The sequence below is a fragment of the Electrona antarctica genome (genome assembly GCF_951216825.1).
Source record: "Electrona antarctica genome assembly, contig: scaffold_233, whole genome shotgun sequence".
Taxonomy (NCBI): Eukaryota; Metazoa; Chordata; class Actinopteri; order Myctophiformes; family Myctophidae; genus Electrona; species Electrona antarctica.
Genome location: NW_027638412.1, coordinates 5,001 through 32,056, shown reverse-complemented (window position 1 = coordinate 32,056; position 27,056 = coordinate 5,001). Strand labels below are relative to the sequence as shown.

At 47.1% G+C, this 27,056-nt stretch overlaps 1 protein-coding gene across 1 annotated transcript in view; it reads right to left on the bottom strand.

Annotated features, from left to right (window-relative positions):
• The window catches only part of alox12 (arachidonate 12-lipoxygenase), a 52,124-nt gene that overhangs the window by 21,632 nt on the left and 3,436 nt on the right, over positions 1–27,056 (bottom strand). Inside the window, exons 2-9 of the mRNA XM_079530988.1 lie at positions 16,036–16,176; positions 13,824–13,945; positions 13,423–13,514; positions 12,197–12,278; positions 10,074–10,196; positions 9,598–9,704; positions 8,331–8,503; positions 7,538–7,681 (exon numbers count right to left, since the gene is read on the bottom strand). Of these exons, the coding sequence (XP_079387114.1) occupies positions 7,538–7,681; positions 8,331–8,503; positions 9,598–9,704; positions 10,074–10,196; positions 12,197–12,278; positions 13,423–13,514; positions 13,824–13,945; positions 16,036–16,176 (984 nt within the window). The remainder of the gene's footprint in view (positions 1–7,537; positions 7,682–8,330; positions 8,504–9,597; positions 9,705–10,073; positions 10,197–12,196; positions 12,279–13,422; positions 13,515–13,823; positions 13,946–16,035; positions 16,177–27,056) is intronic.

The window sequence follows — 27,056 nt, the reverse complement described above, 5'->3', positions numbered from 1 at the left end:
GTATGTGAAGGAGTCAACTGCCTGAATTGGTTTGTCGCCTACTGTAATTGGGTTATTGTTCTGGGTGTTGATTGACATTATGTTGGTCTTCTTCTGGTTGATTCTTAAGCCTATACCCAGGGATGTATTTGCCAGCCTGGTTGTCTTGTCCTGCATCTGCTGGTGGTTGTGTGACAAGAGAGCCAGGTCATCCGCAAAGTCCAGGTCATCCAGTTGTGACCATAGGGTCCACTGAATGCCGTTTTTCCTATCTGCCGTGGTGGTCTTCATGATCCAGTCAATGACTATTAGGAACATGAACGGCGATAGGAGGCATCCCTGCCGGACTCCAGTCTGGACCTCAAAACTGTCTGACATTTGGCCTGCATGTAGCACCTTGCATGACATTCCTTGGTATGTTTTTTTGATTAGGCTGATGATTTTCTCTGGTATGCCGTAATGCCGCAGAAGTTTCCACAGTGTCTCTCTGTCTACGCTGTCAAAAGCTTTTTCGTAGTCTATGAAATTTATGTATAAGGGAGAGTTCCATTCTATTGCTTGCTCTATAATGATGCGCAGAGTGCCAATCTGGTCTGTACATGATCTATTACTCCGAAATCCTGCCTGTTGGTCTCGAAGGAGGGGGTCAACTGCTGAACTCATCCTGTCCAGTAGGACAAATCAATCAACCAGTGACAAATCCTCAAAATCAACCAGTGACCATTGCACAAAATCAACCAGTGACAAATGCACAAAATCAACCAGTGACAAATGCACAAAATCAACCAGTGACAAATGCACAAAATCAGCCTGATAGAAATGCACAAAATCAGCCTGATGGAAATGCACAAATCAATCAACCAACTGGAAATTCACCTGCAAGGAGTGCAATAAATCAGAGCAATCAGCCGGATCCACAATCCGGTGCAAGGAGTGACGCACAGAGTCATTACAGTTTGATTGACATGGATCTTTGTGACAATTTGGTGACAAACCAGATCCAACCCATGAGGCCGACCTCTTCCACAGTACTGGGAGCCACATTGGTGGATGTGGTGGCTGCTGTGGAAGGAATGCGTGTTGCCCATCACCACCTAGACACCATGGTAAAAATCAATGTCAAACAACTTGTGAAACAACAAGAGCGTAATACTGTTATATTGAGAGAGGTCAAGGATACAATGCTAGCAATGGGTGATCAACAGATCACGAAAATGCAGGATGAAATGAGAGCAATGAATGACACCATTTTGCACACAATAACCACCACAGTGGAACAAGGTCAAAGCAGAATGCATAAAGAAATGATCGAGCACCTGGATTACCTCCGAACACAGTTCACTTCAACCATGAACTGGAAAATGAAACACCACCATGCTGAACTGCTGAGGGATGTTAGCACTGCGCTGGCCCCTATTGAGCAAAATTTGGACAACACTCACTCATCATTAACCACATGCTTGAAAAATATCGACACAGTGAACGCAGAAGTGTTAGCCATAAAACAACATTCCTTGAACACTACGGCAATGCCGGAAACCACACCACAAACCAGCTCTCCCGTCATAGCTACTACTGCACCATCTGGTCAGTTTCACCGCAGGCTGCAGTCCACGCTACACGTTGGTGGAGGTGCAGCCCTCCCGGACAGCTTGCAGGGTGAACTAAGAGGAGGATTTATGGGCAGACCCCCCATTAAAATCCAATTCCCCACGTTTGGACAGCGTGAGGACCCCCCAGACCCCTTGCTTTACTTGGAAAAGTGCAGGGACTTTCTCGCCATTAATCCTCTGACGGATGATGAACTCATTGCCACCCTCAGGAATGTGTTGCATGGCACTGCCAGAGACTGGTGGGATGTGGTTCGCCAGGAGACTAACACCTGGCCAGATTTTGAAGCGAAATTTGTGGCTGCATTCCTCTCTGAGGATTATGAGGACGAGTTGGCTGAGAGAGTTCGAAACAGAGTTCAGGGTGAAGATGAAAGCATTAGAGATTTTGCCTACATGTACAGGTCTCTGTGCCGACGTTGGAAGCCTGAGATCAGTGAGGCGGACATAATCAAACTCACTCTGAAGAGTTTGAATCCAAAGCTTACAAGCCAGCTGCGAAGCAGTGGAGTGAACACTGTGGATGGCTTGGTTCGACTTGGACAACAACTGGAAAAAGACATGGAAAATCAACGTGTTTATGAGAAACGAGTACAGATATCAAAACCACAACCACGACAGGATAATTCTGTGAAATCCACACCTCCTGTGAATCCATCATCTTCCTCTAAGAGTCAAGATCCATTCTGCTGGCGTTGCAAAGGTGCACATGCACCTGCTACATGTCCCTATGCAGATGATGGAAAGAAAGGTAAAGGAAATGCTAATTCTGTGACATCTGCGCAGGTATTTTCCTCAAAGCTTTCTGCATCACCACTCCGGCAAACCTCAAAGGAGCCACCACTCCAATTGAAGGTGCCTGTGACGCTGGGTGCTTGGAAAGGGACAGCGATTGTAGACACTGGGTCCTCCTTCACACTGCTGAATCAGGACCTGTGGACATCAATTAGGGACACAGGAAAAGGCAAAATGACATCTTGGACTAAGGGTCCCATATACTTGGCCGACGGAGAGCCAAAAACCCCAGTGGGTCAGAGTGAAGTGAATTACAACTTACATGGCAAAAAATTTACTCAAACCACTGCTGTGCTTCACTCTGACGCCTTGGCAATTCCGTGCGTGCTGGGCCTAGATTTCCTCTGCCAAAGTTGCTTGCAAATTGATGTCACTGACAATGCATACTGGTTCAAAAGCAATGACAAAGAACAATTTCATTTCTTGCTGGAACCCTCAGATGCACATCAACCTACCCGGTACTGTGACTACTTCTCTGCTGTTCCACCCTCTCACCTTTCTCTTACAACGGGGGGAGGAGTTCTTGAAGTGTTCAGCACGGCCGTGCAGGATGCGCACCTGGAACAGACTGGAAAAATGCAACTACTTTCACAACTTCAAGATAACTCAGACGTCTGCACCACACAAGTGGGTCGCACTGAACTTCTACAGCACAAGATCTTGGTCAGCTCAAATATCTCACTACGACAAAAACCATACCGTGTATCACCTCCCAAACTCCAGACCATGAAGAAGCTCATTGACAAAATGTTGGCCGATGATGTCATTGAACCATCTTCATCTGCCTGGGCCGCACCTGTTGTTCTGATTCCGAAGAAGACTGGTGATTCCAGATTCTGTGTCGACTACAGGAAATTGAACGCCATTACACTGGATGATGCTTATCCTCTGCCCACAATTCAGGAAATTTTGGACTCTCTGTGTGGAGCCAAAATCTTCACAACCCTAGACCTCAACTCTGGATACTGGCAGGTAAAGATGGACCCTGAAAGTAAGGAGAAGACGGCGTTCGTTTGTGGATTGGGCCTGTACCAGTTCAAAGTCATGCCTTTTGGACAAAAAAATGCCCCAGCCACGTTTCAGCGGCTAATGGAGTTAGCCCTGGGAGAGCTCAAAGGGAGGATCTGTTTTGTATACCTCGATGACATCATCATTTACTCACAAGAACCCCAACAACACTTCCAAGACATCCAGGCCGTACTTCAGAAACTCAGACAAGCAAAACTTACCGTCAACATGGGCAAGAGTCACTTCTTCCGCACCTCCCTCAAATTCCTTGGGCACATGGTCTCTGCGGATGGCGTTCAGGTTGATCCTGAGAAGACCAAGGCCGTGGATGAATATCCTGTGCCTACCAACCTGAAGACTCTTCAAAGGTTCTTAGGCATGGCTGGCTGGTATCACAGGTTCGTACCCAATTTCTCTGGGATTGCAGACCCCTTGAATGCCCTGAAAAGGAAGGATGTCAAGTTTAAGTGGACTACCGAGTGCCAAACAGCCTTTGAAATCCTCAAACATCGTCTGGTAACAACTCCTGTGCTTGGCCATCCGAATTTCAATCTACCATTCGTGGTCTATACGGATGCCAGCGAGGTCGGACTTGGAGCCGTGCTGGTCCAACAGACGGGCTTGGGCTCAGAGGAGGTGTTAGCGTTCGCTAGCAGAAGCTTGAACAAAGCAGAGCGAAATTACTCCACCACCGAACTTGAATGCCTGGCTGTCGTGTGGTCATTAGAGAAGTGGAGGTACTACCTTGAAGGGAGATTCTTCACAGTGGTAACTGACCACTCTTCGCTTGTCTGGGTCTTCAAAACCCAAAAACCCAACACCAGATTGATCCGATCGGCCTTGCGTCTTCAGGAGTTCAACTTTACTGTGGAATACAGAAAAGGCAAATATAACACCGTTCCTGATGCACTGTCGAGAGCCCCAGGTGAGAACAACAACCTCTCCCAACCAATCTGTGCTACTATGCTGGCTACCAAGCCACCAACCCCCCTGAAAGATCTCCCGATCTCAGATGAGGTCATATGGAAGGCCCAGCAGACTGAGCCTCTTATCCAAGAGCTCTATCAGTCCATCCTGGACAATGGAGAAGTTGTTGTGAATGATACCACCAAATTCACCATCGTGGAGGACATGGTGTACAGAGTGCTCGAGAAACCCCACCAAACCATCTACCAACTGTACATACCTGAGCCTCACCGTCAACAACTCATTCAGAGGTTTCATGATGATCCCCTAGCTGGCCACCTGGGAAGATACAAAACCTACAGAAGACTGCAATCATTGGTGTACTGGCCAAGGATGAGTCTGGAGGTTACCAATTATGTCAGATGTTGTCAAGTGTGTCAAGCCTACAAGCCGGAAAGTAGGAAGGTGGCAGGAAAGCTTCAACAGACCATCGTTCACCATCCGTGGGAAATGGTTGGAGTAGACCTGATGGGACCTTTTCCGAGAAGTGCCAAGTTGAACCTGTACCTGTTGGTGTTTGTCGACTACTACTCGCGCTGGGTGGAACTCTTTGCTTTGAAGAAAGCTACAGCAGAGGCGGTATCGAAAGTACTCATCCAGGACATCCTGACACGTTGGGGGGTACCCAACTATATTCTTTCGGACCGAGGCCCACAGTTTGTCTCCCACCTCTTCGACGAAACCTGCAGGTACAGGTTCAACTTGGCACTTCTCGGAAAAGGTCCCATCTGGGGTGCCACTTTTTATGTAACGGTTTGGCTTGGGGTGCCAGTTAGGCAAATGCCTAACACAGTTGGACCACTTGGGGACAACTGCTTATTTTTTAAAGCCAACCTTACAATGGATTACAAGGACAAATATAGCAATAAACCACATGAACCTGTAAACCATATAGCCAGGGATAGGTTACCCAAAAAGCAAACCTTCACTCAATACAACAGTAAATCAGTAAATTCACACAGACACAGAAGAACTCAGTTTGATGTTGCGTGTATTAGACTTATAGAGACTCCAGCCCACACCCAAAATCCAGTCCACGGTTTCCAAAACCACAGTAGCGTCCACAGAGAACAGTCAATAACATTCACGTATTCACAACACCTCAAGGTTATTCATTCACTGAATGAAAGGTTATCATCCCAAAGAAAAGAAAACAAATTAAATCCCACGGCCTGTACCGGGGTGATTAGAACGAGGCAACAGGGTGTTCGTGTGTGAATGTGTGTGTGAGCGTGTATGGGATGGGGGGGGGTAGGGGGCAGATACCAGACACAGATAGAGCAGCTCCGTTGCTGAACGACGATGAGACAGGCACACGGACAGTGGAAAACGCCCCAAGGATTCACTTCTCAGGTTTTCGCTCCTCCACCAGGATCCGATTACAGCTGGGTCTTCATTCATCAAAACACACCGCGCGGACTATAACTCGCGACGCGATCACGTCTCTCCACAATAGTCTGGCTTCTCTCTGACAGGCGCCGCCATCTTGCCTACCCTTCCATTCATAGAACGTACCAGCGTCGGGGGCGTGTCGCTGCGCTGACGTTAGTCTGTGGGTGTGCTGGGTTGTGCGTGGACATGAATGATTGTGGTGGTGTGAGTGGGTGCGTGTGGGTGCGTGTGCGTGCGTGCGATAGCAGATCGCTACAAGTGTAGTTGTTTATTTGGTCTTGTTTCTAAAGTGTAGTTGTTTATTTGGTCTTGTTTCTAAAGTGTAGTTGTTTATTTGGTCTTGTTTCTAAAGTGTAGTGTTTATTTGGTCTTGTTTCTAAAGTGTAGTGTTTATTTGGGCTTGTTTCTAAAGTGTAGTGTTTATTTGGTCTTGTTTCTAAAGTGTAGTTGTTTATTTGGTCTTGTTTCTAAAGTGTAGTTGTTTATTTGGTCTTGTTTCTAAAGTGTAGTTGTTTATTTGGTCTTGTTTCTAAAGTGTAGTTGTTTATTTGTTCTTGTTTCTAAAGTATAGTTGTTTATTTGGTCTTGTTTCTAAAGTGTAGTGTTTATTTGGTCTTGTTTCTAAAGTGTAGTGTTTATTTGGGATTGTTTCTAAAGTGTAGTTGTTTATTTGGTCTTGTTTCTAAAGTGTAGTGTTTATTTGGTCTTGTTTCTAAAGTGTAGTGTTTATTTGGTCTTGTTTCTAAAGTGTAGTGTTTATTTGGGATTGTTTCTAAAGTGTAGTTGTTTATTTGGTCTTGTTTCTAAAGTGTAGTTGTTTATTTGGTCTTGTTTCTAAAGTGTAGTTGTTTATTTTGTCTTGTTTCTAAAGTGTAGTTGTTTATTTGGTCTTGTTTCTAAAGTGTAGTTGTTTATTTGGTCTTGTTTCTAAAGTGTAGTTGTTTATTTGGTCTTGTTTCTAAAGTGTAGTTGTTTATTTGGTCTTGTTTCTAAAGTGTAGTGTTTATTTGGTCTTGTTTCTAAAGTGTAGTGTTTATTTGGGCTTGTTTCTAAAGTGTAGTGTTTATTTGGTCTTGTTTCTAAAGTGTAGTTGTTTATTTGGTCTTGTTTCTAAAGTGTAGTTGTTTATTTGGTCTTGTTTCTAAAGTGTAGTTGTTTATTTGGTCTTGTTTCTAAAGTGTAGTTGTTTATTTGGTCTTGTTTCTAAAGTGTAGTTGTTTATTTGGTCTTGTTTCTAAAGTGTAGTTGTTTATTTGGTCTTGTTTCTAAAGTGTAGTGTTTATTTGGGATTGTTTCTAAAGTGTAGTTGTTTATTTGGTCTTGTTTCTAAAGTGTAGTTGTTTATTTGGTCTTGTTTCTAAAGTGTAGTTGTTTATTTGGTCTTGTTTCTAAAGTGTAGTGTTTATTTGGTCTTGTTTCTAAAGTGTAGTGTTTATTTGGTCTTGTTTCTAAAGTGTAGTGTTTATTTGGTCTTCTTTCTAAAGTGTAGTGTTTATTTGGTCTTGTTTCTAAAGTGTAGTGTTTATTTGGTCTTGTTTCTAAAGTGTAGTGTTTATTTGGTCTTGTTTCTAAAGTGTAGTGTTTATTTGGTCTTGTTTCTAAAGTGTAGTGTTTATTTGGTCTTGTTTCTAAAGTGTAGTTGTTTATTTGGTCTTGTTTCTAAAGTGTAGTTGTTTATTTGGTCTTGTTTCTAAAGTGTAGTTGTTTATTTGGTCTTGTTTCTAAAGTGTAGTTGTTTATTTGGTCTTGTTTCTAAAGTGTAGTTGTTTATTTGGTAGGGTCAGTACCTGTATAGCGATAGGGACCAGGCCATCGTCAGGGTGCTGGTACAGCAGGCAGAGCGGAGCGGCGATGTGTTGAGGTTTTCCACGGATCACGTTGGCTGTGATTCCATCCATGATGGCGTAGTCCACCAGGTAGACGTTACCTGCCTGGGGAGACAGGGGGCAGCAGAGAGCTTACAGTTACGTGTCTGAGGCCACAGGGGGCAGCAGAGAGCAGTTACTGGTTTGGGGTCCCAGGGACCCTACCCTCTGTTTGGGGGTCCAGGGACCCCTGCACCATATTATACAACACTTTATACAACACATTCATCTCTCTCTCCAGGGGACCAGGGGTCCAGGGACCCCCTGTACTTACATCCAGCTCTCTGTCCAGGGACCCCCTGTACTTACACCCAGCTCTCTGTGCAGGGTGGTCCGGGGGTCCAGGGACCCCCTGTACTTACATCCAGCTCTCTGTGCAGGGTGGTCCGGGGGTCCAGGGACCCCCTGTACTTACACCTAGCTCTCTGTGCAGGGTGGTCCGGGGGTCCAGGGACCCCCTGTACTTACACCCAGCTCTCTGTGCAGGTCAGAACGAGGGTCCAGGGACCCCCTGTACTTACATCCAGCTCTCTGTCCAGGGACCCCCTGTACTTACACCCAGCTCTCTGTGCAGGGTGGTCCGGGGGTCCAGGGACCCCCTGTACTTACATCCAGCTCTCTGTGCAGGGTGGTCCGGGGGTCCAGGGACCCCCTGTACTTACATCCAGCTCTCTGTGCAGGGTGGTCCGGGGGTCCAGGGACCCCCTGTACTTACATCCAGCTCTCTGTGCAGGGTGGTCCGGTGGTCCAGGGAACCCTGCACCATGTCTGCAGTCACAGGGAAGTTGTGTGGAATCCTGTGGATTCTGCGGATCATTCTGGGGTTGCATCCGTTGAGACACTGATAACCAAAGAACCAGTCCTCCTTCCAGTGGTCCATGACATACTCTGGAATATAATACATTAATACTATTAATAATACTATTAATGCTACTGCTACTACTACTGCTACTGCTACTGCTGCTGCTGCTGCTGCTGCTACTGCTACTACTGCTACTGCTACTGCTACTGCTACTGCTACTGCTACTACTGCTACTGCTACTGCTACTGCTACTGCTACTACTGCTACTGCTGCTGCTGCTACTGCTACTGCTACTGCTACTGCTACTGCTACTGCTGCTACTGCTGCTGCTGCTGCTGCTGCTGCTACTGCTACTGCTGCTGCTGCTGCTGCTGCTGCTGCTGCTGCTGCTGCTGCTGCTACTGCTGCTACTGCTACTGCTACTGCTGCTGCTGCTACTGCTACTGCTGCTACTACTACTGCTACTGCTACTGCTGCTGCTGCTGCTGCTACTGCTACTACTACTGCTATTGCTACTGCTACTACTACTACTACTACTACTACTACTACTACTACTATTGCTACTACTGCTACTGCTACTACTGCTACTACTGCTACTGCTACTGCTGCTACTAATACTACTACTACTATTATTGCTACTGCTACTACTGCTATTGCTACTGCTACTAATACTACTACTACTATTATTGCTACTGCTACTACTGCTACTGCTACTGCTGCTACTAATACTACTACTACTATTATTGCTACTGCTACTACTGCTATTGCTACTGCTACTACTACTACTACTGCTACTACTGCTATTGCTACTGCTACTACTACTGCTGCTGCTGCTTCTGCTACTGCTGCTACTACTGCTACTGCTATTGCTACTGCTACTACTACTACTACTACTATTGCTACTGCTACTACTACTACTACTATAATAATAAGAACCAGTCCTCCTTCCAGTGGTCCATGACATACTCTGGAATATAATAATAATACTAATAATGCTACTACTAGACTTCTCCAGCGATGGGATCAGACTCACCAGTGATGAGATCAGACTCACCAGTGATGGGATCAGACTCACCAGCTATGGGGTCAGACTCAGCATCTATGGGATAAGACTCACCAGCTATGGGATCATACTCACCAGCTATGGGATAAGACTCACCAGCTATGGGATAAGACTCACCAGCTATGGGACTTCTGAGTTTCCAGAAGATCCGTTTAAAGTCGTCCAGATCGTCCCACGACTTCCCGAACCTGATGGCAAACTTCTTTAACGATAACTCTATGAGCCTGGGAGAGAGACATAGACACACAGAGAGAGAGAGAGAGAACTCTATGAGCCTGGGAGAGAGACATAGACACAGAGAGAGAGAGAGAGAGAACTCTATGAGCCTGGGAGAGAGACATAGACACACAGAGAGAGAGAGAGAGAGAGAACTCTATGAGCCTGGGAGAGAGACATAGACACACAGCGAGAGAGAGAGAACTCTATGAGCCTGGGAGAGAGACATAGACACACAGCGAGAGAGAGAACTCTATGAGCCTGGGAGAGAGACATAGACACACAGAGAGAGAGAGAGAACTCTATGAGCCTGGGAGAGAGACATAGACACACACAGAGAGAGAGAGAGAGAGAGACATAGAGACACACAGACTCACGCGTAGTGTAGAGATCCCTCGAAGTCGCTGCGTTTCTCGTTGTCGAAGCGAACGTCCTGGTGGAGGTCGGCCTCCGATGTGGCATCGATGCACTTAGGGATGCCGGGAGCCCACTGTAGCCACCTGACACACACACACACACACACACACACACACACACACACACACACACACACACACATCCTTGCGTTACGGAGGATCATTGAAGAGGTAAAGAGGAACAGCAGTGCTATGCTTCATTGACTTCAGGAAGGCCTTCGACTCAATCCATAGAGGAATGATGATGAGAATACTAGGGAGAGGGGGGAGAAGCCCAGCACCTCCAGAGAGCCATAGAGGAATGATGATGAGAATCAAGGCTTACCGTGTTCCTCCGAACCTGCTCCGAGCCATTGAGAGCCATGTACACGGGAACGAGAGCCCGAGTGACAACGCCGGACGGTAACAGCGAGGAATTCAACAGAATTCCTCGTAGTAAGACTAGCTGGCCACTGTATGGGGCATTACCAAGTATAACAGAGAAGATCGCAGTAAGGAGGATGAGACTAGCTGGCCACTGTATGGGGCATTACCAAGTATAACAGAGAAGATCGCAGTAAGGAGGATGAGACTAGCTGGCCACTGTATGGGGCATTACCAAGTATAACAGAGAAGATCGCAGTAATGAGGATGAGACTAGCTGGCCACTGTATGGGGCATTACCAAGTATAACAGAGAAGATCGCAGTAAGGAGGATGAGACTAGCTGGCCACTGTATGGGGCATTACCAAGTATAACAGAGACTCCCGTTTCGAATGGGATCAGTGTATTGAAACGGGGAAAATCAGGTGCAATCAGGCCTTTCAATAGACTGAGTAGACGTCTACCCGTCTACTCAGGTGCTCAGTAGGTTGATTCCTTCCGATTGTGTCGGTTGATCTGTGCAGTTTAATGCATCGCATGCAGCTACTGGAGCTCAGTAGGTGATCATTCCTTTCAATGCAGCCGTAACATCGAACATGCACTGCTCCCGTGCTTGCGGTTATGTTTAGGTTAGGATTAGAGATGCACTGCTCCCGTGCTTGCGGTTATGTTTAGGTTAGGATTAGAGATAGGGATAGTAATTTCGGAACAAGGAACCTTCTGACTAACGACACGGCACCGCTCCAGTAGCTGCATGCGATGCATTAAACTGCACAGATCAACCGACACAATCGGAAGGAATCAACCTACTGAGCACCTGAGTAGACGGGTAGACGTCTACTCAGTCTATTGAAAGGCCTGATTGCACCTGATTTTCCCCGTTTCAATACACTGATCCCATTCGAAACGGGTGACAGAGAAGATCGCAGTAAGGAGGATGAGACTAGCTGGCCACTGTATGGGGCATTACCAAGTGTAACAGAGAAGATCGCAGTAAGGAGGATGAGACTAGCTGGCCACTGTACGGGGCATTACCAAGTATAACAGAGAAGATCGCAGTAAGGAGGATGAGACTAGCTGGCCACTGTATGGGGCATTACCAAGTGTAACAGAGAAGATCGCAGTAAGGAGGATGAGACTAGCTGGCCACTGTACGGGGCATTACCAAGTATAACAGAGAAGATCGCAGTAAGGAGGATGAGACTAGCTGGCCACTGTATGGGGCATTACCAAGTATAACAGAGAAGATCGCAGTAAGGAGGATGAGACTAGCTGGCCACTGTATGGGGCATTACCAAGTATAACAGAGAAGATCGCAGTAAGGAGGATGAGACTAGCTGGCCACTGTATGGGGCATTACCAAGTGTAACAGAGAAGATCGCAGTAAGGAGGATGAGACTAGCTGGCCACTGTACGGGGCATTACCAAGTGTAACAGAGAAGATCGCAGTAAGGAGGATGAGACTAGCTGGCCACTGTACGGGGCATTACCAAGTATAACAGAGAAGATAGCAGTAAGGACCAACACACGGGCATCGATCGAGAGGACGTCCCACACCGACCTACGTGGACGTATTAAAGAAAGGTACTGGTGCGGAAAGCACAAAGGAGCTGGCCAGATGTATGGAGAACCAAGATGACTGGAAACGCCGATGGAAGGCTCGTCTGAGGACAACGTAGAGAGAGTTAGAGGTTAGCGCTTAGCGTTAGCGGTTAGCGTACCTGTAGATATTTTGGCGTTGCTGTAGTTCTGACTTCCTGTGGTCTCGGAGCAGAGGCAGAGTGTCATCACACCATCTCTGGGCTAACAGGAATCAGGAAACCACTGTTAATGGACCTAATAATGGACCCCGTTCTGCTTAAATCCTATCGTACAGAAAACGTCACGTGTGTTTCTATATCGGCGATGCTCAAAGTATTAATGTGAATAATTATGGACCTCATCTCAAAGTATATTGTAGTTCTGACTTCCTGTGGTGTTTGTAAGATAGTGTGTGTGTGTGTGTGTGTGTGTGTGTGTGTGTGTGTGTGTGTGTGTGTGTGTGTGTGTGTGTGTGTGTGTGTGTGTTGGATCTGCTATTTTTGAAAAATCGTTAAAATGTGCCGCACATCTTTGAATATATATTCTTTCAGAGCGAACGTTTTTAACTAAAATCTTTGCTTCTGGGGGCGGGGTCCCTGGAACAGCATGTTTTCAGATGGGGGCGGGGTCCCTGGAACAACATGTTTTCAGATGGGGGCGGGGTCCCTGGAACAACATGTTTTCAGATGGGGGCGGGGTCCCTGGAACAACATGTTTTCAGATGGGGGCGGGGTCCCTGGAACAGCATGTTTTCAGATGGGGGCGGGGTCCCTGGAACAGCATGTTTTCAGATGGGGGGCGGGGTCCCTGGAACAACATGTTTTCAGATGGGGGCGGGGTCCCTGGAACAACATGTTTTCAGATGGGGGCGGGGTCCCTGGAACAGCATGTTTTCAGATGGGGGGCGGGGTCCCTGGAACAACATGTTTTCAGATGGGGGCGGGGTCCCTGGAACAGCATGTTTTCAGATGGGGGTCCCTGGAACAGCATGTTTTCAGATGGGGGTCCCTGGAACAGCATGTTTTCAGATGGGGGTCCCTGGAACAGCATGTTTTCAGATGGGGGTCCCTGGAACAGCATGTTTTCAGATGGGGGTCCCTGGAACAGCATGTTTTCAGATGGGGTCGGCGGCCGATTACAGATGATGTTTGGGGTCGTTGACATGAAATAGTTTGAAAACCACTGATATTTTCTATATCAGGGGTCATATACGTAACTACTGCACGCACGCACACACGCACGCACGCACGCACGCACGCACGCACGCACGCACGCACGCACGCACGCACGCACGCACGCACGCACGCACGCACGCACGCACGCACGCACGCACGCACGCACGCACGCACGCACTATAATAACTCACCCGTCCCCTCTCGGAGCTCCAGTGTGACGTCTCCGATCAGCCAGCGGTAGCACGGGAACGTGAGCGCTCTGGCGCCCCCCTGTGGCTCAGCGCTGCCCCCCGGTGGCTCAGCGCTGCCCCCCGGTGGCTGTGGCCCAGCGCTGCCCCCCTGTGGCTCAGCGCTGCCCCCCGGTGGCTCAGCGCTGCCCCCCTGAGGCTCAGCGCTGCCCCCCTGTGGCTCAGCGCTGCCCCCCTGTGGCTCAGCGCTGCCCCCCTGTGGCTCAGCGCTGACCCCCGGTGGCTCAGCACTGGCCCCCTGTGGCTCAGTGCTGCCCCCCGGTGGCTCAGCGCTGCCCCCCTGTGGCTCAGCACTGCCCCCCTGTGGCTCAGCACTGGCCCCCTGTGGCTCAGCGCTGCCCCACTGTGGCTCCACACGGACGTAGCGACAGAACCAGTTGTCTTCCACCCAGTAGCGCTGCTTCTCCAGTCTGACCAGCAACAGCTCCCCTATTGGCCGTGCACTGCGCACCACGTACTCATCCACCTGAGAGAGAGACACAGAGAGAGAGAGATAGAGGGAGAGAGAGAGAGAGAGTTAGAGAGAGAGCAACATAGAGACACAGAGATAGAGAGGGAGAGAGAGAGAGAGGGTGAGAAGTTCATCTCCCTTAGAGATAGGGTGAGAAGTTCAGTCACACGAGAGAGACTCGGAGTAGAGCCGCTGCTTCTTCGCCTGGAAAGGAGCCAGCTTTGGAGGTTCGGGCATCTGGTTAGGATGCCTCTCGGGGGTCTCCCTAGGGAAGTCCTCGAGGCACGTCCCACTGGGAGGAGATAGGGGCAGACCAAGGACCAAATGGATTATATCTCCACTGGGAGGAGACCCCGGGGCAGACCAAGGACCAGATGGATTATATCTCCACTGGGAGGAGACCCCGGGGCAGACCAAGGACCAGATGGATTATATCTCCACTGGGAAGAGATAGGGGCAGACCAAGGACCAGATGGATTTTATCTCCACTGGGAGGAGACCCCGGGGCAGACCAAGGGCCAGATGGATTATATCTCCACTGGGAGGAGACCCTGGGGCAGACCAAGGACCAGATGGATTATATCTCCACTGGGAGGAGACCCCGGGGCAGACCAAGGGCCAGATGGATTATATCTCCACTGGGAGGAGACCCCGGGGCAGACCAAGGGCCAGATGAATTATATCTCCACTGGGAGGAGACCCCGGGGCAGACCAAGGACCAGATGGATTATATCTCCACTGGGAGGAGACCCCGGGGCAGACCAAGGACCAGATGGATTATATCTCCACTGGGAGGAGACCCCTGGGCAGATCAAGGACCAGATGGATTATATCTCCACTGGGAGGAGACCCCGGGGCAGACCAAGGACCAGATGGATTATATCTACACTGGGAGGAGACCCCGGGCAGACCAAGGACCAGATGGATTATATCTCCACTGGAAGGAGACCTCGGGGCAGACCAAGGACCAGATGGATTATATCTCCACTGGGAGGAGACCCCGGGGCAGACCAAGGACCAGATGGATTATATCTCCACTGGGAGGAGACCTCGGGGCAGACCAAGGACCAGATGGATTATATCTCCACTGGGAGGAGACCCCGGGGCAGACCAAGGACCAGATGGATTATATCTCCACTGGGAGGAGACCACGGGGCAGACCAAGGACCAGATGGATTTGATCTCCACTGGGAGGAGACCCCGGGGCAGACCAAGGACCAGATGGATTATATCTCCACTGGGAGGAGACCCCGGGGCAGACCAAGGACCAGATGGATTATATCTCCACTGGGAGGAGACCCCGGGGCAGACCAAGGACCAGATGGATTTGATCTCCACTGGGAGGAGACCCCGGGGCAGACCAAGGACCAGATGGATTATATCTCCACTGGGAGGAGACCGCGGGGCAGACCAAGGACCAGATGGATTATATCTCCACTGGGAGGAGACCCCGGGGCAGACCAAGGACCAGATGGATTATATCTCCACTGGGAGGAGACCCCGGGGCAGACCAAGGACCAGATGGATTATATCTCCACTGGGAGGAGACCCCGGGGCAGACCAAGGACCAGATGGATTATATCTCCACTGGGAGGAGACCCCGGGGCAGACCAAGGACCAGATGGATTATATCTCCACTGGGAGGAGACCCCGGGGCAGACCAAGGACCAAATGGATTATATCTCCACTGGGAGGAGACCCCGGGGCAGACCAAGGACCAGATGGATTATATCTCCACTGGGAGGAGACCCCGGGGCAGACCAAGGACCAGATGGATTATATCTCCACTGGGAGGAGACCCCGGGGCAGACCAAGGACCAGATGGATTATATCTCCACTGGGAGGAGACCCCGGGGCAGACCAAGGACCAGATGGATTATATCTCCACTGGGAGGAGACCCCGGGGCAGACCAAGGACCAGATGGATTATATCTCCACTGGGAGGAGACCCCGGGGCAGACCAAGGACCAGATGGATTATATCTCCACTGGGAGGAGACCCCGGGGCAGACCAAGGACCAGTGCGTGCGTGCGTGCGTGCGTGCGTGCGTGCGTGCGTGCGTGCGTGCGTGTGTGTGTGTGCATGTGTGCGTGCACTGTACTCACAGCTCCTCTACAGAAGTCTAGTCCAGGGTTGTCCAGCAGGGTGCGCTCACTCTCTCCTCTCTCGCCCACCAGAGTCACGTAGATGTAGTTGTTTGTTCCCGAATACTCTGATGTTCCTGTGGCCACGTGCACTTTATACATCTGCACACGCACGCACACGCACAATTTACAATTTACAATTACAATTTAGGCATTTAGCAGACGCTCTTAATCCAGAGCGATTTACATTAGGCAGGAACAAAAGTATGGGAATACATCACATATATAAAATTCATTTATCAAGAAACATGCGTAAGGTAAGAACGTAACTAGAACATATCTATATAATGACACTATACATATTAACTATACATATATACTATACTATGCTATACATATGTAGGCTACTATGATGTGCTATGACTATATACAATGCAATTATTGTGCCGTCTACATGACATGCAAGTCTGTTTCAAATGCTATCTAAGTCTAAAAAGTGCTATCTAAGGGGGTAGGATAAGTGCTATGGGCCATGATGGAGTCTGAAAAGGTGGGTCTTCAGACTACGGCGGAAGATTGGGAGTGATGCCGCAGTTCTGACTGCAACGGGGAGTGCATTCCACAGTTTTGGGGCCAGAAGGGAGAGGAGTTTGGGACGTGTGGAGCGTTGGCCCGGCGTTTTTAGTGAGGGTACTTCCAGCTTTCCTGCGTTGGCTGATCTGGGTGCGCGGGAGGGTTTGTAGGGTTCAATCATGCTTGAAAGATATGGGGGAGCCATACCTTTGGTTGCTTTGAATGCCAGCATCAGAGTTTTGTATTCTGTGCGGGCAGCGACTGGGAGCCAGTGCAGGGAGCGGAGCAGGGGGGAGACATGTGAGAATTTTGGCTGGTTGAAGACCAGACGAGCTGCGGCATTTTGGATCATTTGGAGAGGCTTAAGTGCACATGCCGGTAGGCCAGTAAGTAGCGAATTACAATAGTCAAGTTTTGACAAGACTGTTGTCTGGATTAGGAGCTGGGCTGATTCCTGGGTGAGGAACGGTCTAATTCGTCGTATGTTATAGAGTGTGAACCTACAGGATCGAGTGACAGCTGTGATGTGAGCTGTGATGTGAGCACACACACGTCGACACGTTGTGAGCTTGTAGATTGGCTATAATTTAACTTTTTTTGTAATGTTTTTCAAAATTGTAAAAAATTACAAATACGTGGAAAGATGGGATAAATTGTGAACAGAACCAGTATCTTTTACTATATTATGGCAAATACAGTTATTTTCTAAAAGACGGAAGGAAATACTGGATAAGCCCAAAGCTTATCGATACCAGGTACTCGATAAGCCCAAAGCTTATCGATACCGGGTACTCGATAAGCCCAAAGCTTATCGATACCGGGTACTGGATAAGCCCAAAGCTTATCGATACCGGGTACTCGATAAGCCCAAAGCTTATAGATACCGGGTACTCGATAAGCCCAAAGCTTATCGATACCGGGTACTGGATAAGCCCAAAGCTTATCGATACCGGGTACTGGATAAGCCCAAAGCTTATCGATACCGGGTACTGGATAAGCCCAAAGCTTATCGATACCGGTTACTCGATAAGCCCAAAGCTTATCGATACCGGGTACTCGATAAGCCCAAAGCTTATCGATACCGGGTACTGGATAAGCCCAAAGCTTATCGATACCGGGTACTGGATAAGCCCAAAGCTTATCGATACCGGGTACTGCATGGATAAGCCCAAAGCTTAATGACAAATCACGGACAGACAGAGAATTACTGAATTACTGAATGTCAAGTCTCCACGTTTTCTCCACAATGCGTGCGTGCGTGCGTGCGGCCGTGCGGCCGTGCGGCCGTGCGGCCGTGCGTGCGTGCACCTGGGTTGCATGTTTAACAGTTCAAAGAGTGTTTATGTGAGCGTGTGTAAAGTAAACCACGCACGCAGAGTAAACCACAGGATGTTTAGACACTAGACAGTCATCTTTCAGCTGTGGTGCATTGTGTGTGTGTGTGTGTGTGTGTGTGTGTGTGTGTGTGTGTGTGTGTGTGTGTGTGTGTGTGTGTGTGTGTGTGTGTGTGTGTGTGTGTGTGTGTGTGTGTGTGTGTGTGTGTGTGTGTGTGCGCGCGCGTGCGTGCGTGCGTGCGTGCTTGCTTGCTTGCGGGGGGGTGGGGGTGTGGTGGCGGTAGGCCTAGATAACTTCGGGTCAAGCTGATCGCGATTAATTTATAGGTCAACTCTTTTCATATGAAGGTCCATTATTTATTTCTTCATCATTTTAGATAAGATTGCGTCTCCGTAATTCCATGCTCCATAATTCCACGTTGATCAAAATAACAATTATTCTACATTCTATAATTGTGTAGACTTCTTGTAAATGTTTAACAATAATGTGTGGTATCTAGTGGAACCACAATTCACGTTAATAATAGCATAAGTAACTGTTACATTAAATTGTCTCTCAGCTGGGCAAAAAACAGTCCTTAGAGGCTAGGAATCAAACATGTCATCATGACACAGAGTCCTTAGAGGCTAGGAATCAGAGAGAGTCCTTAGCAGGCTAGGATTCTCAGAATATCCAGTGGCCACTATCTTGATGACCACAAACAAAATGGTGGGGTGTTGCTTGGTACATGTTGGGACACCTACTGTGCTTCCTAGCTTTGTGACTTGACCAATACCTTATACGGAGATGTTTGGACCACTTTGGGACAAAGGGGGTCGGGGGACCTGAGACCACCTTTGCATTTGTTGTCTCTGCTATACTGTATGTATTTAAGAGCCTACTGACATGAACGGTGTTAGCCGTAACACATTACCCTGAATTAGACATTCTATATGACGTCAGTAGATAGACACTAGCAGTAGATAGGTTCTATGTGGTAGTGGTCTATAGGTAGATTGTAGGTCAGGTTCTATGTGGTAGTGGTCTATAGGTAGACTGTAGGTCAGGCTCTATGTGGTAGTGGTCTATAGGTAGATTGTAGGTCAGGCTCTATGTGGTAGTGGTCTATAGGTAGATTGTAGGTCAGGTTCTATGTGGTAGTGGTCTATAGGTAGATTGTAGGTCAGGCTCTATGTGGTAGTGGTCTATAGGTAGATTGTAGGTCAGGTTCTATGTGGTAGTGGTCTATAGGTAGATTGTAGGTCAGGCTCTATGTGGTAGTGGTCTATAGGTAGATTGTAGGTCAGGCTCTATGTGGTAGTGGTCTATAGGTAGACTGTAGGTCAGGTTCTATGTGGTAGTGGTCTATAGGTAGATTGTAGGTCAGGTTCTATGTGGTAGTGGTCTATAGGTAGATTGTAGGTCAGGCTCTATGTGGTAGTGGTCTATAGGTAGATTGTAGGTCAGGCTCTATGTGGTAGTGGTCTATAGGTAGACTGTAGGTCAGGTTCTATGTGGTAGTGGTCTATAGGTAGATTGTAGGTCAGGTTCTATGTGGTAGTGGTCTATAGGTAGATTGTAGGTCAGGTTCTATGTGGTAGTGGTCTATAGGTAGATTGTAGGTCAGGCTCTATGTGGTAGTGGTCTATAGGTAGATTGTAGGTCAGGTTCTATGTGGTAGTGGTCTATAGGTAGACTGTAGGTCAGGTTCTATGTGGTAGTGGTCTATAGGTAGATTGTAGGTCAGGTTCTATGTGGTAGTGGTCTATAGGTAGATTGTAGGTCAGGTTCTATGTGGTAGTGGTCTATAGGTAGATTGTAGGTCAGGCTCTATGTGGTAGTGGTCTATAGGTAGACTGTAGGTCAGGTTCTATGTGGTAGTGGTCTATAGGTAGATTGTAGGTCAGGTTCTATGTGGTAGTGGTCTATAGGTAGATTGTAGGTCAGGCTCTATGTGGTAGTGGTCTATAGGTAGATTGTAGGTCAGGCTCTATGTGGTAGTGGTCTATAGGTAGATTGTAGGTCAGGTTCTATGTGGTAGTGGTCTATAGGTAGATTGTAGGTCAGGTTCTATGTGGTAGTGGTCTATAGGTAGATTGTAGGTCAGGTTCTATGTGGTAGTGGTCTATAGGTAGACTGTAGGTCAGGCTCTATGTGGTAGTGGTCTATAGGTAGACTGTAGGTCAGGTTCTATGTGGTAGTGGTCTATAGGTAGATTGTAGGTCAGGCTCTATGTGGTAGTGGTCTATAGGTAGATTGTAGGTCAGGTTCTATGTGGTAGTGGTCTATAGGTAGATTGTAGGTCAGGTTCTATGTGGTAGTGGTCTATAGGTAGATTGTAGGTCAGGTTCTATGTGGTAGTGGTCTATAGGTAGATTGTAGGTCAGGTTCTATGTGGTAGTGGTCTATAGGTAGATTGTAGGTCAGGCTCTATGTGGTAGTGGTCTATAGGTAGATTGTAGGTCAGGCTCTATGTGGTAGTGGTCTATAGGTAGATTGTAGGTCAGGCTCTATGTGGTAGTGGTCTATAGGTAGATTGTAGGTCAGGTTCTATGTGGTAGTGGTCTATAGGTAGATTGTAGGTCAGGTTCTATGTGGTAGTGGTCTATAGGTAGATTGTAAGTCAGGCTCTATGTGGTAGTGGTCTATAGGTAGACTGTAGGTCAGGTTCTATGTGGTAGTGGTCTATAGGTAGATTGTTGGTCAGGCTCTATGTGGTAGTGGTCTATAGGTAGATTGTAGGTCAGGTTCTATGTGGTAGTGGTCTATAGGTAGATTGTAGGTCAGGTTCTATGTGGTAGTGGTCTATAGGTAGATTGTAGGTCAGGTTCTATGTGGTAGTGGTCTATAGGTAGATTGTAGGTCAGGTTCTATGTGGTAGTGGTCTATAGTTAGATTGTAAGTCAGGCTCTATGTGGTAGTGGTCTATAGGTAGACTGTAGGTCAGGCTCTATGTGGTAGTGGTCTATAGGTAGATTGTAAGTCAGGCTCTATGTGGTAGTGGTCTATAGGTAGATTGTAGGTCAGGTTCTATGTGGTAGTGGTCTATAGGTAGATTGTAGGTCAGGTTCTATGTGGTAGTGGTCTATAGGTAGACTGTAGGTCAGGTTCTATGTGGTAGTGGTCTATAGGTAGATTGTAGGTCAGGCTCTATGTGGTAGTGGTCTATAGGTAGATTGTAGGTCAGGCTCTATGTGGTAGTGGTCTATAGGTAGATTGTAGGTCAGGTTCTATGTGGTAGTGGTCTATAGGTAGATTGTTGGTCAGGCTCTATGTGGTAGTGGTCTATAGGTAGATTGTAGGTCAGGTTCTATGTGGTAGTGGTCTATAGGTAGATTGTAGGTCAGGCTCTATGTGGTAGTGGTCTATAGGTAGATTGTAGGTCAGTAGCTCTATGTGGTAGTGGTCTATAGGTAGATTGTAGGTCAGTAGCTCTATGTGGTAGTGGTCTATAGGTAGATTGTAGGTCAGGCTCTATGTGGTAGTGGTCTATAGGTAGATTGTAGGTCAGTAGCTCTATGTGGTAGTGGTCTATAGGTAGATTGTACGTCAGGTTCTATGTGGTAGTGGTCTATAGGTAGATTGTAGGTCAGGTTCTATGTGGTAGTGGTCTATAGGTAGATTGTAGGTCAGGCTCTATGTGGTAGTGGTCTATAGGTAGATTGTAGGTCAGTAGCTCTATGTGGTAGTGGTCTATAGGTAGATTGTAGGTCAGGCTCTATGTGGTAGTGGTCTATAGGTAGATTGTAGGTCAGGCTCTATGTGGTAGTGGTCTATAGGTAGATTGTAGGTCAGGCTCTATGTGGTAGTGGTCTATAGGTAGACTGTAGGTCAGGCTCTATGTGGTAGTGGTCTATAGGTAGATTGTAGGTCAGGCTCTATGTGGTAGTGGTCTATAGGTAGATTGTAGGTCAGGTTCTATGTGGTAGTGGTCTATAGGTAGATTGTAAGTCAGGCTCTATGTGGTAGTGGTCTATAGGTAGATTGTAGGTCAGGTTCTATGTGGTAGTGGTCTATAGGTAGATTGTAGGTCAGGCTCTATGTGGTAGTGGTCTATAGGTAGATTGTAGGTCAGGTTCTATGTGGTAGTGGTCTATAGGTAGATTGTAGGTCAGGCTCTATGTGGTAGTGGTCTATAGGTAGATTGTAGGTCAGGCTCTATGTGGTAGTGGTCTATAGGTAGATTGTAGGTCAGGTTCTATGTGGTAGTGGTCTATAGGTAGATTGTAGGTCAGTAGCTCTATGTGGTAGTGGTCTATAGGTAGATTGTAGGTCAGGTTCTATGTGGTAGTGGTCTATAGGTAGATTGTAGGTCAGGTTCTATGTGGTAGTGGTCTATAGGTAGATTGTAGGTCAGGTTCTATGTGGTAGTGGTCTATAGGTAGATTGTAGGTCAGTAGCTCTATGTGGTAGTGGTCTATAGGTAGATTGTAGGTCAGGTTCTATGTGGTAGTGGTCTATAGGTAGATTGTAGGTCAGGCTCTATGTGGTAGTGGTCTATAGGTAGATTGTAGGTCAGGCTCTATGTGGTAGTGGTCTATAGGTAGACTGTAGGTCAGTAGCTCTATGTGGTAGTGGTCTATAGGTAAATTGTAGGTCAGGTTCTATGTGGTAGTGGTCTATAGGTAGACTGTAGGTCAGTAGCTCTATGTGGTAGTGGTCTATAGGTAGATTGTAGGTCAGGTTCTATGTGGTAGTGGTCTATAGGTAGACTGTAGGTCAGTAGCTCTATGTGGTAGTGGTCTATAGGTAGATTGTAGGTCAGGTTCTATGTGGTAGTGGTCTATAGGTAGACTGTAGGTCAGGCTCTATGTGGTAGTGGTATATAGGTAGATTGTAGGTCAGGTTCTATGTGGTAGTGGTCTATAGGTAGATTGTAGGTCAGGCTCTATGTGGTAGTGGTCTATAGGTAGATTGTAGGTCAGGTTCTATGTGGTAGTGGTCTATAGGTAGATTGTAGGTCAGGTTCTATGTGGTAGTGGTCTATAGGTAGATTGTAGGTCAGGTTCTATGTGGTAGTGGTCTATAGGTAGATTGTAGGTCAGGTTCTATGTGGTAGTGGTCTATAGGTAGATTGTAGGTCAGGTTCTATGTGGTAGTGGTCTATAGGTAGATTGTAGGTCAGGCTCTATGTGGTAGTGGTCTATAGGTAGATTGTAGGTCAGTAGCTCTATGTGGTAGTGGTCTATAGGTAGATTGTAGGTCAGGTTCTATGTGGTAGTGGTCTATAGGTAGATTGTAGGTCAGGCTCTATGTGGTAGTGGTCTATAGGTAGATTGTAGGTCAGTAGCTCTATGTGGTAGTGGTCTATAGGTAGATTGTAGGTCAGGTTCTATGTGGTAGTGGTCTATAGTTAGATTGTAGGTCAGGTTCTATGTGGTAGTGGTCTATAGGTAGATTGTAGGTCAGGTTCTATGTGGTAGTGGTCTATAGGTAGACTGTAGGTCAGGCTCTATGTGGTAGTGGTCTATAGGTAGATTGTAGGTCAGGTTCTATGTGGTAGTGGTCTATAGGTAGATTGTAGGTCAGGCTTTATGTGGTAGTGGTCTATAGGTAGATTGTAGGTCAGGCTCTATGTGGTAGTGGTCTATAGGTAGATTGTAGGTCAGGTTCTATGTGGTAGTGGTCTATAGGTAGATTGTAGGTCAGGCTCTATGTGGTAGTGGTCTATAGGTAGATTGTAGGTCAGGCTCTATGTGGTAGTGGTCTATAGGTAGATTGTAGGTCAGGTTCTATGTGGTAGTGGTCTATAGGTAGATTGTAGGTCAGGTTCTATGTGGTAGTGGTCTATAGGTAGATTGTAGGTCAGGCTCTATGTGGTAGTGGTCTATAGGTAGATTGTAGGTCAGGTTCTATGTGGTAGTGGTCTATAGGTAGATTGTAGGTCAGGTTCTATGTGGTAGTGGTCTATAGGTAGATTGTAGGTCAGGTTCTATGTGGTAGTGGTCTATAGGTAGATTGTAGGTCAGGTTCTATGTGGTAGTGGTCTATAGGTAGATTGTAGGTCAGGCTCTATGTGGTAGTGGTCTATAGGTAGATTGTAGGTCAGGCTCTATGTGGTAGTGGTCTATAGGTAGATTGTAGGTCAGGTTCTATGTGGTAGTGGTCTATAGGTAGATTGTAGGTCAGGCTCTATGTGGTAGTGGTCTATAGGTAGACTGTAGGTCAGGTTCTATGTGGTAGTGGTCTATAGGTAGATTGTAGGTCAGGTTCTATGTGGTAGTGGTCTATAGGTAGATTGTAGGTCAGGCTCTATGTGGTAGTGGTCTATAGGTAGATTGTAGGTCAGGTTCTATGTGGTAGTGGTCTATAGGTAGATGTAGGTCAGGTTCTATGTGGTAGTGGTCTATAGGTAGACTGTAGGTCAGGCTCTATGTGGTAGTGGTCTATAGGTAGACTGTAGGTCAGGCTCTATGTGGTAGTGGTCTATAGGTAGATTGTAGGTCAGGTTCTATGTGGTAGTGGTCTATAGGTAGATTGTAGGTCAGGTTCTATGTGGTAGTGGTCTATAGGTAGATTGTAGGTCAGGTTCTATGTGGTAGTGGTCTATAGGTAGATTGTAGGTCAGGTTCTATGTGGTAGTGGTCTATAGGTAGATTGTAGGTCAGGCTCTATGTGGTAGTGGTCTATAGGTAGATTGTAGGTCAGTAGCTCTATGTGGTAGTGGTCTATAGGTAGATTGTAGGTCAGTAGCTCTATGTGGTAGTGGTCTATAGGTAGATTGTAGGTCAGTAGCTCTATGTGGTAGTGGTCTATAGGTAGATTGTAGGTCAGTAGCTCTATGTGGTAGTGGTCTATAGGTAGATTGTAGGTCAGTAGCTCTATGTGGTAGTGGTCTATAGGTAGATTGTAGGTCAGGCTCTATGTGGTAGTGGTCTATAGGTAGATTGTAGGTCAGGCTCTATGTGGTAGTGGTCTATAGGTAGATTGTAGGTCAGGCTCTATGTGGTAGTGGTCTATAGGTAGATTGTAGGTCAGGTTCTATGTGGTAGTGGTCTATAGGTAGATTGTAGGTCAGGTTCTATGTGGTAGTGGTCTATAGGTAGATTGTAGGTCAGGTTCTATGTGGTAGTGGTCTATAGGTAGATTGTAGGTCAGGTTCTATGTGGTAGTGGTCTATAGTTAGATTGTAGGTCAGGTTCTATGTGGTAGTGGTCTATAGGTAGATTGTAGGTCAGGTTCTATGTGGTAGTGGTCTATAGGTAGACTGTAGGTCAGGCTCTATGTGGTAGTGGTCTATAGGTAGATTGTAGGTCAGGTTCTATGTGGTAGTGGTCTATAGGTAGATTGTAGGTCAGGCTTTATGTGGTAGTGGTCTATAGGTAGATTGTAGGTCAGGCTCTATGTGGTAGTGGTCTATAGGTAGACTGTAGGTCAGGTTCTATGTGGTAGTGGTCTATAGGTAGATTGTAGGTCAGGTTCTATGTGGTAGTGGTCTATAGGTAGATTGTAGGTCAGGTTCTATGTGGTAGTGGTCTATAGGTAGATTGTAGGTCAGGTTCTATGTGGTAGTGGTCTATAGGTAGATTGTAGGTCAGGCTCTATGTGGTAGTGGTCTATAGGTAGATTGTAGGTCAGGTTCTATGTGGTAGTGGTCTATAGGTAGATTGTAGGTCAGTAGCTCTATGTGGTAGTGGTCTATAGGTAGATTGTAGGTCAGGTTCTATGTGGTAGTGGTCTATAGGTAGATTGTAGGTCAGGTTCTATGTGGTAGTGGTCTATAGGTAGATTGTAGGTCAGTAGCTCTATGTGGTAGTGGTCTATAGGTAGATTGTAGGTCAGGTTCTATGTGGTAGTGGTCTATAGGTAGATTGTAGGTCAGGTTCTATGTGGTAGTGGTCTATAGGTAGATTGTAGGTCAGGTTCTATGTGGTAGTGGTCTATAGGTAGATTGTAGGTCAGGCTGTATGTGGTAGTGGTCTATAGGTAGATTGTAGGTCAGGTTCTATGTGGTAGTGGTCTATAGGTAGATTGTAGGTCAGGTTCTATGTGGTAGTGGTCTATAGGTAGATTGTAGGTCAGGCTCTATGTGGTAGTGGTCTATAGGTAGATTGTAGGTCAGGCTCTATGTGGTAGTGGTCTATAGGTAGATTGTAGGTCAGGTTCTATGTGGTAGTGGTCTATAGGTAGATTGTAGGTCAGGCTGTATGTGGTAGTGGTCTATAGTTAGATTGTAAGTCAGGCTCTATGTGGTAGTGGTCTATAGGTAGATTGTAGGTCAGGCTCTATGTGGTAGTGGTCTATAGGTAGATTGTAGGTCAGGCTCTATGTGGTAGTGGTCTATAGGTAGATTGTAGGTCAGGTTCTATGTGGTAGTGGTCTATAGGTAGATTGTAGGTCAGGCTCTATGTGGTAGTGGTCTATAGGTAGACTGTAGGTCAGGCTCTATGTGGTAGTGGTCTATAGGTAGATTGTAGGTCAGTAGCTCTATGTGGTAGTGGTCTATAGGTAGATTGTAGGTCAGGCTCTATGTGGTAGTGGTCTATAGGTAGATTGTAGGTCAGGTTCTATGTGGTAGTGGTCTATAGGTAGATTGTAGGTCAGGCTCTATGTGGTAGTGGTCTATAGGTAGATTGTAGGTCAGGCTCTATGTGGTAGTGGTCTATAGGTAGATTGTAGGTCAGGCTCTATGTGGTAGTGGTCTATAGGTAGACTGTAGGTCAGGCTCTATGTGGTAGTGGTCTATAGGTAGATTGTAGGTCAGTAGCTCTATGTGGTAGTGGTCTATAGGTAGATTGTAGGTCAGGCTCTATGTGGTAGTGGTCTATAGGTAGATTGTAGGTCAGGTTCTATGTGGTAGTGGTCTATAGGTAGATTGTAGGTCAGGCTCTATGTGGTAGTGGTCTATAGGTAGATTGTAGGTCAGGCTCTATGTGGTAGTGGTCTATAGGTAGATTGTAGGTCAGGCTCTATGTGGTAGTGGTCTATAGGTAGACTGTAGGTCAGGCTCTATGTGGTAGTGGTCTATAGGTAGATTGTAGGTCAGTAGCTCTATGTGGTAGTGGTCTATAGGTAGATTGTAGGTCAGGCTCTATGTGGTAGTGGTCTATAGGTAGATTGTAGGTCAGGTTCTATGTGGTAGTGGTCTATAGGTAGATTGTAGGTCAGGCTCTATGTGGTAGTGGTCTATAGGTAGATTGTAGGTCAGGCTCTAT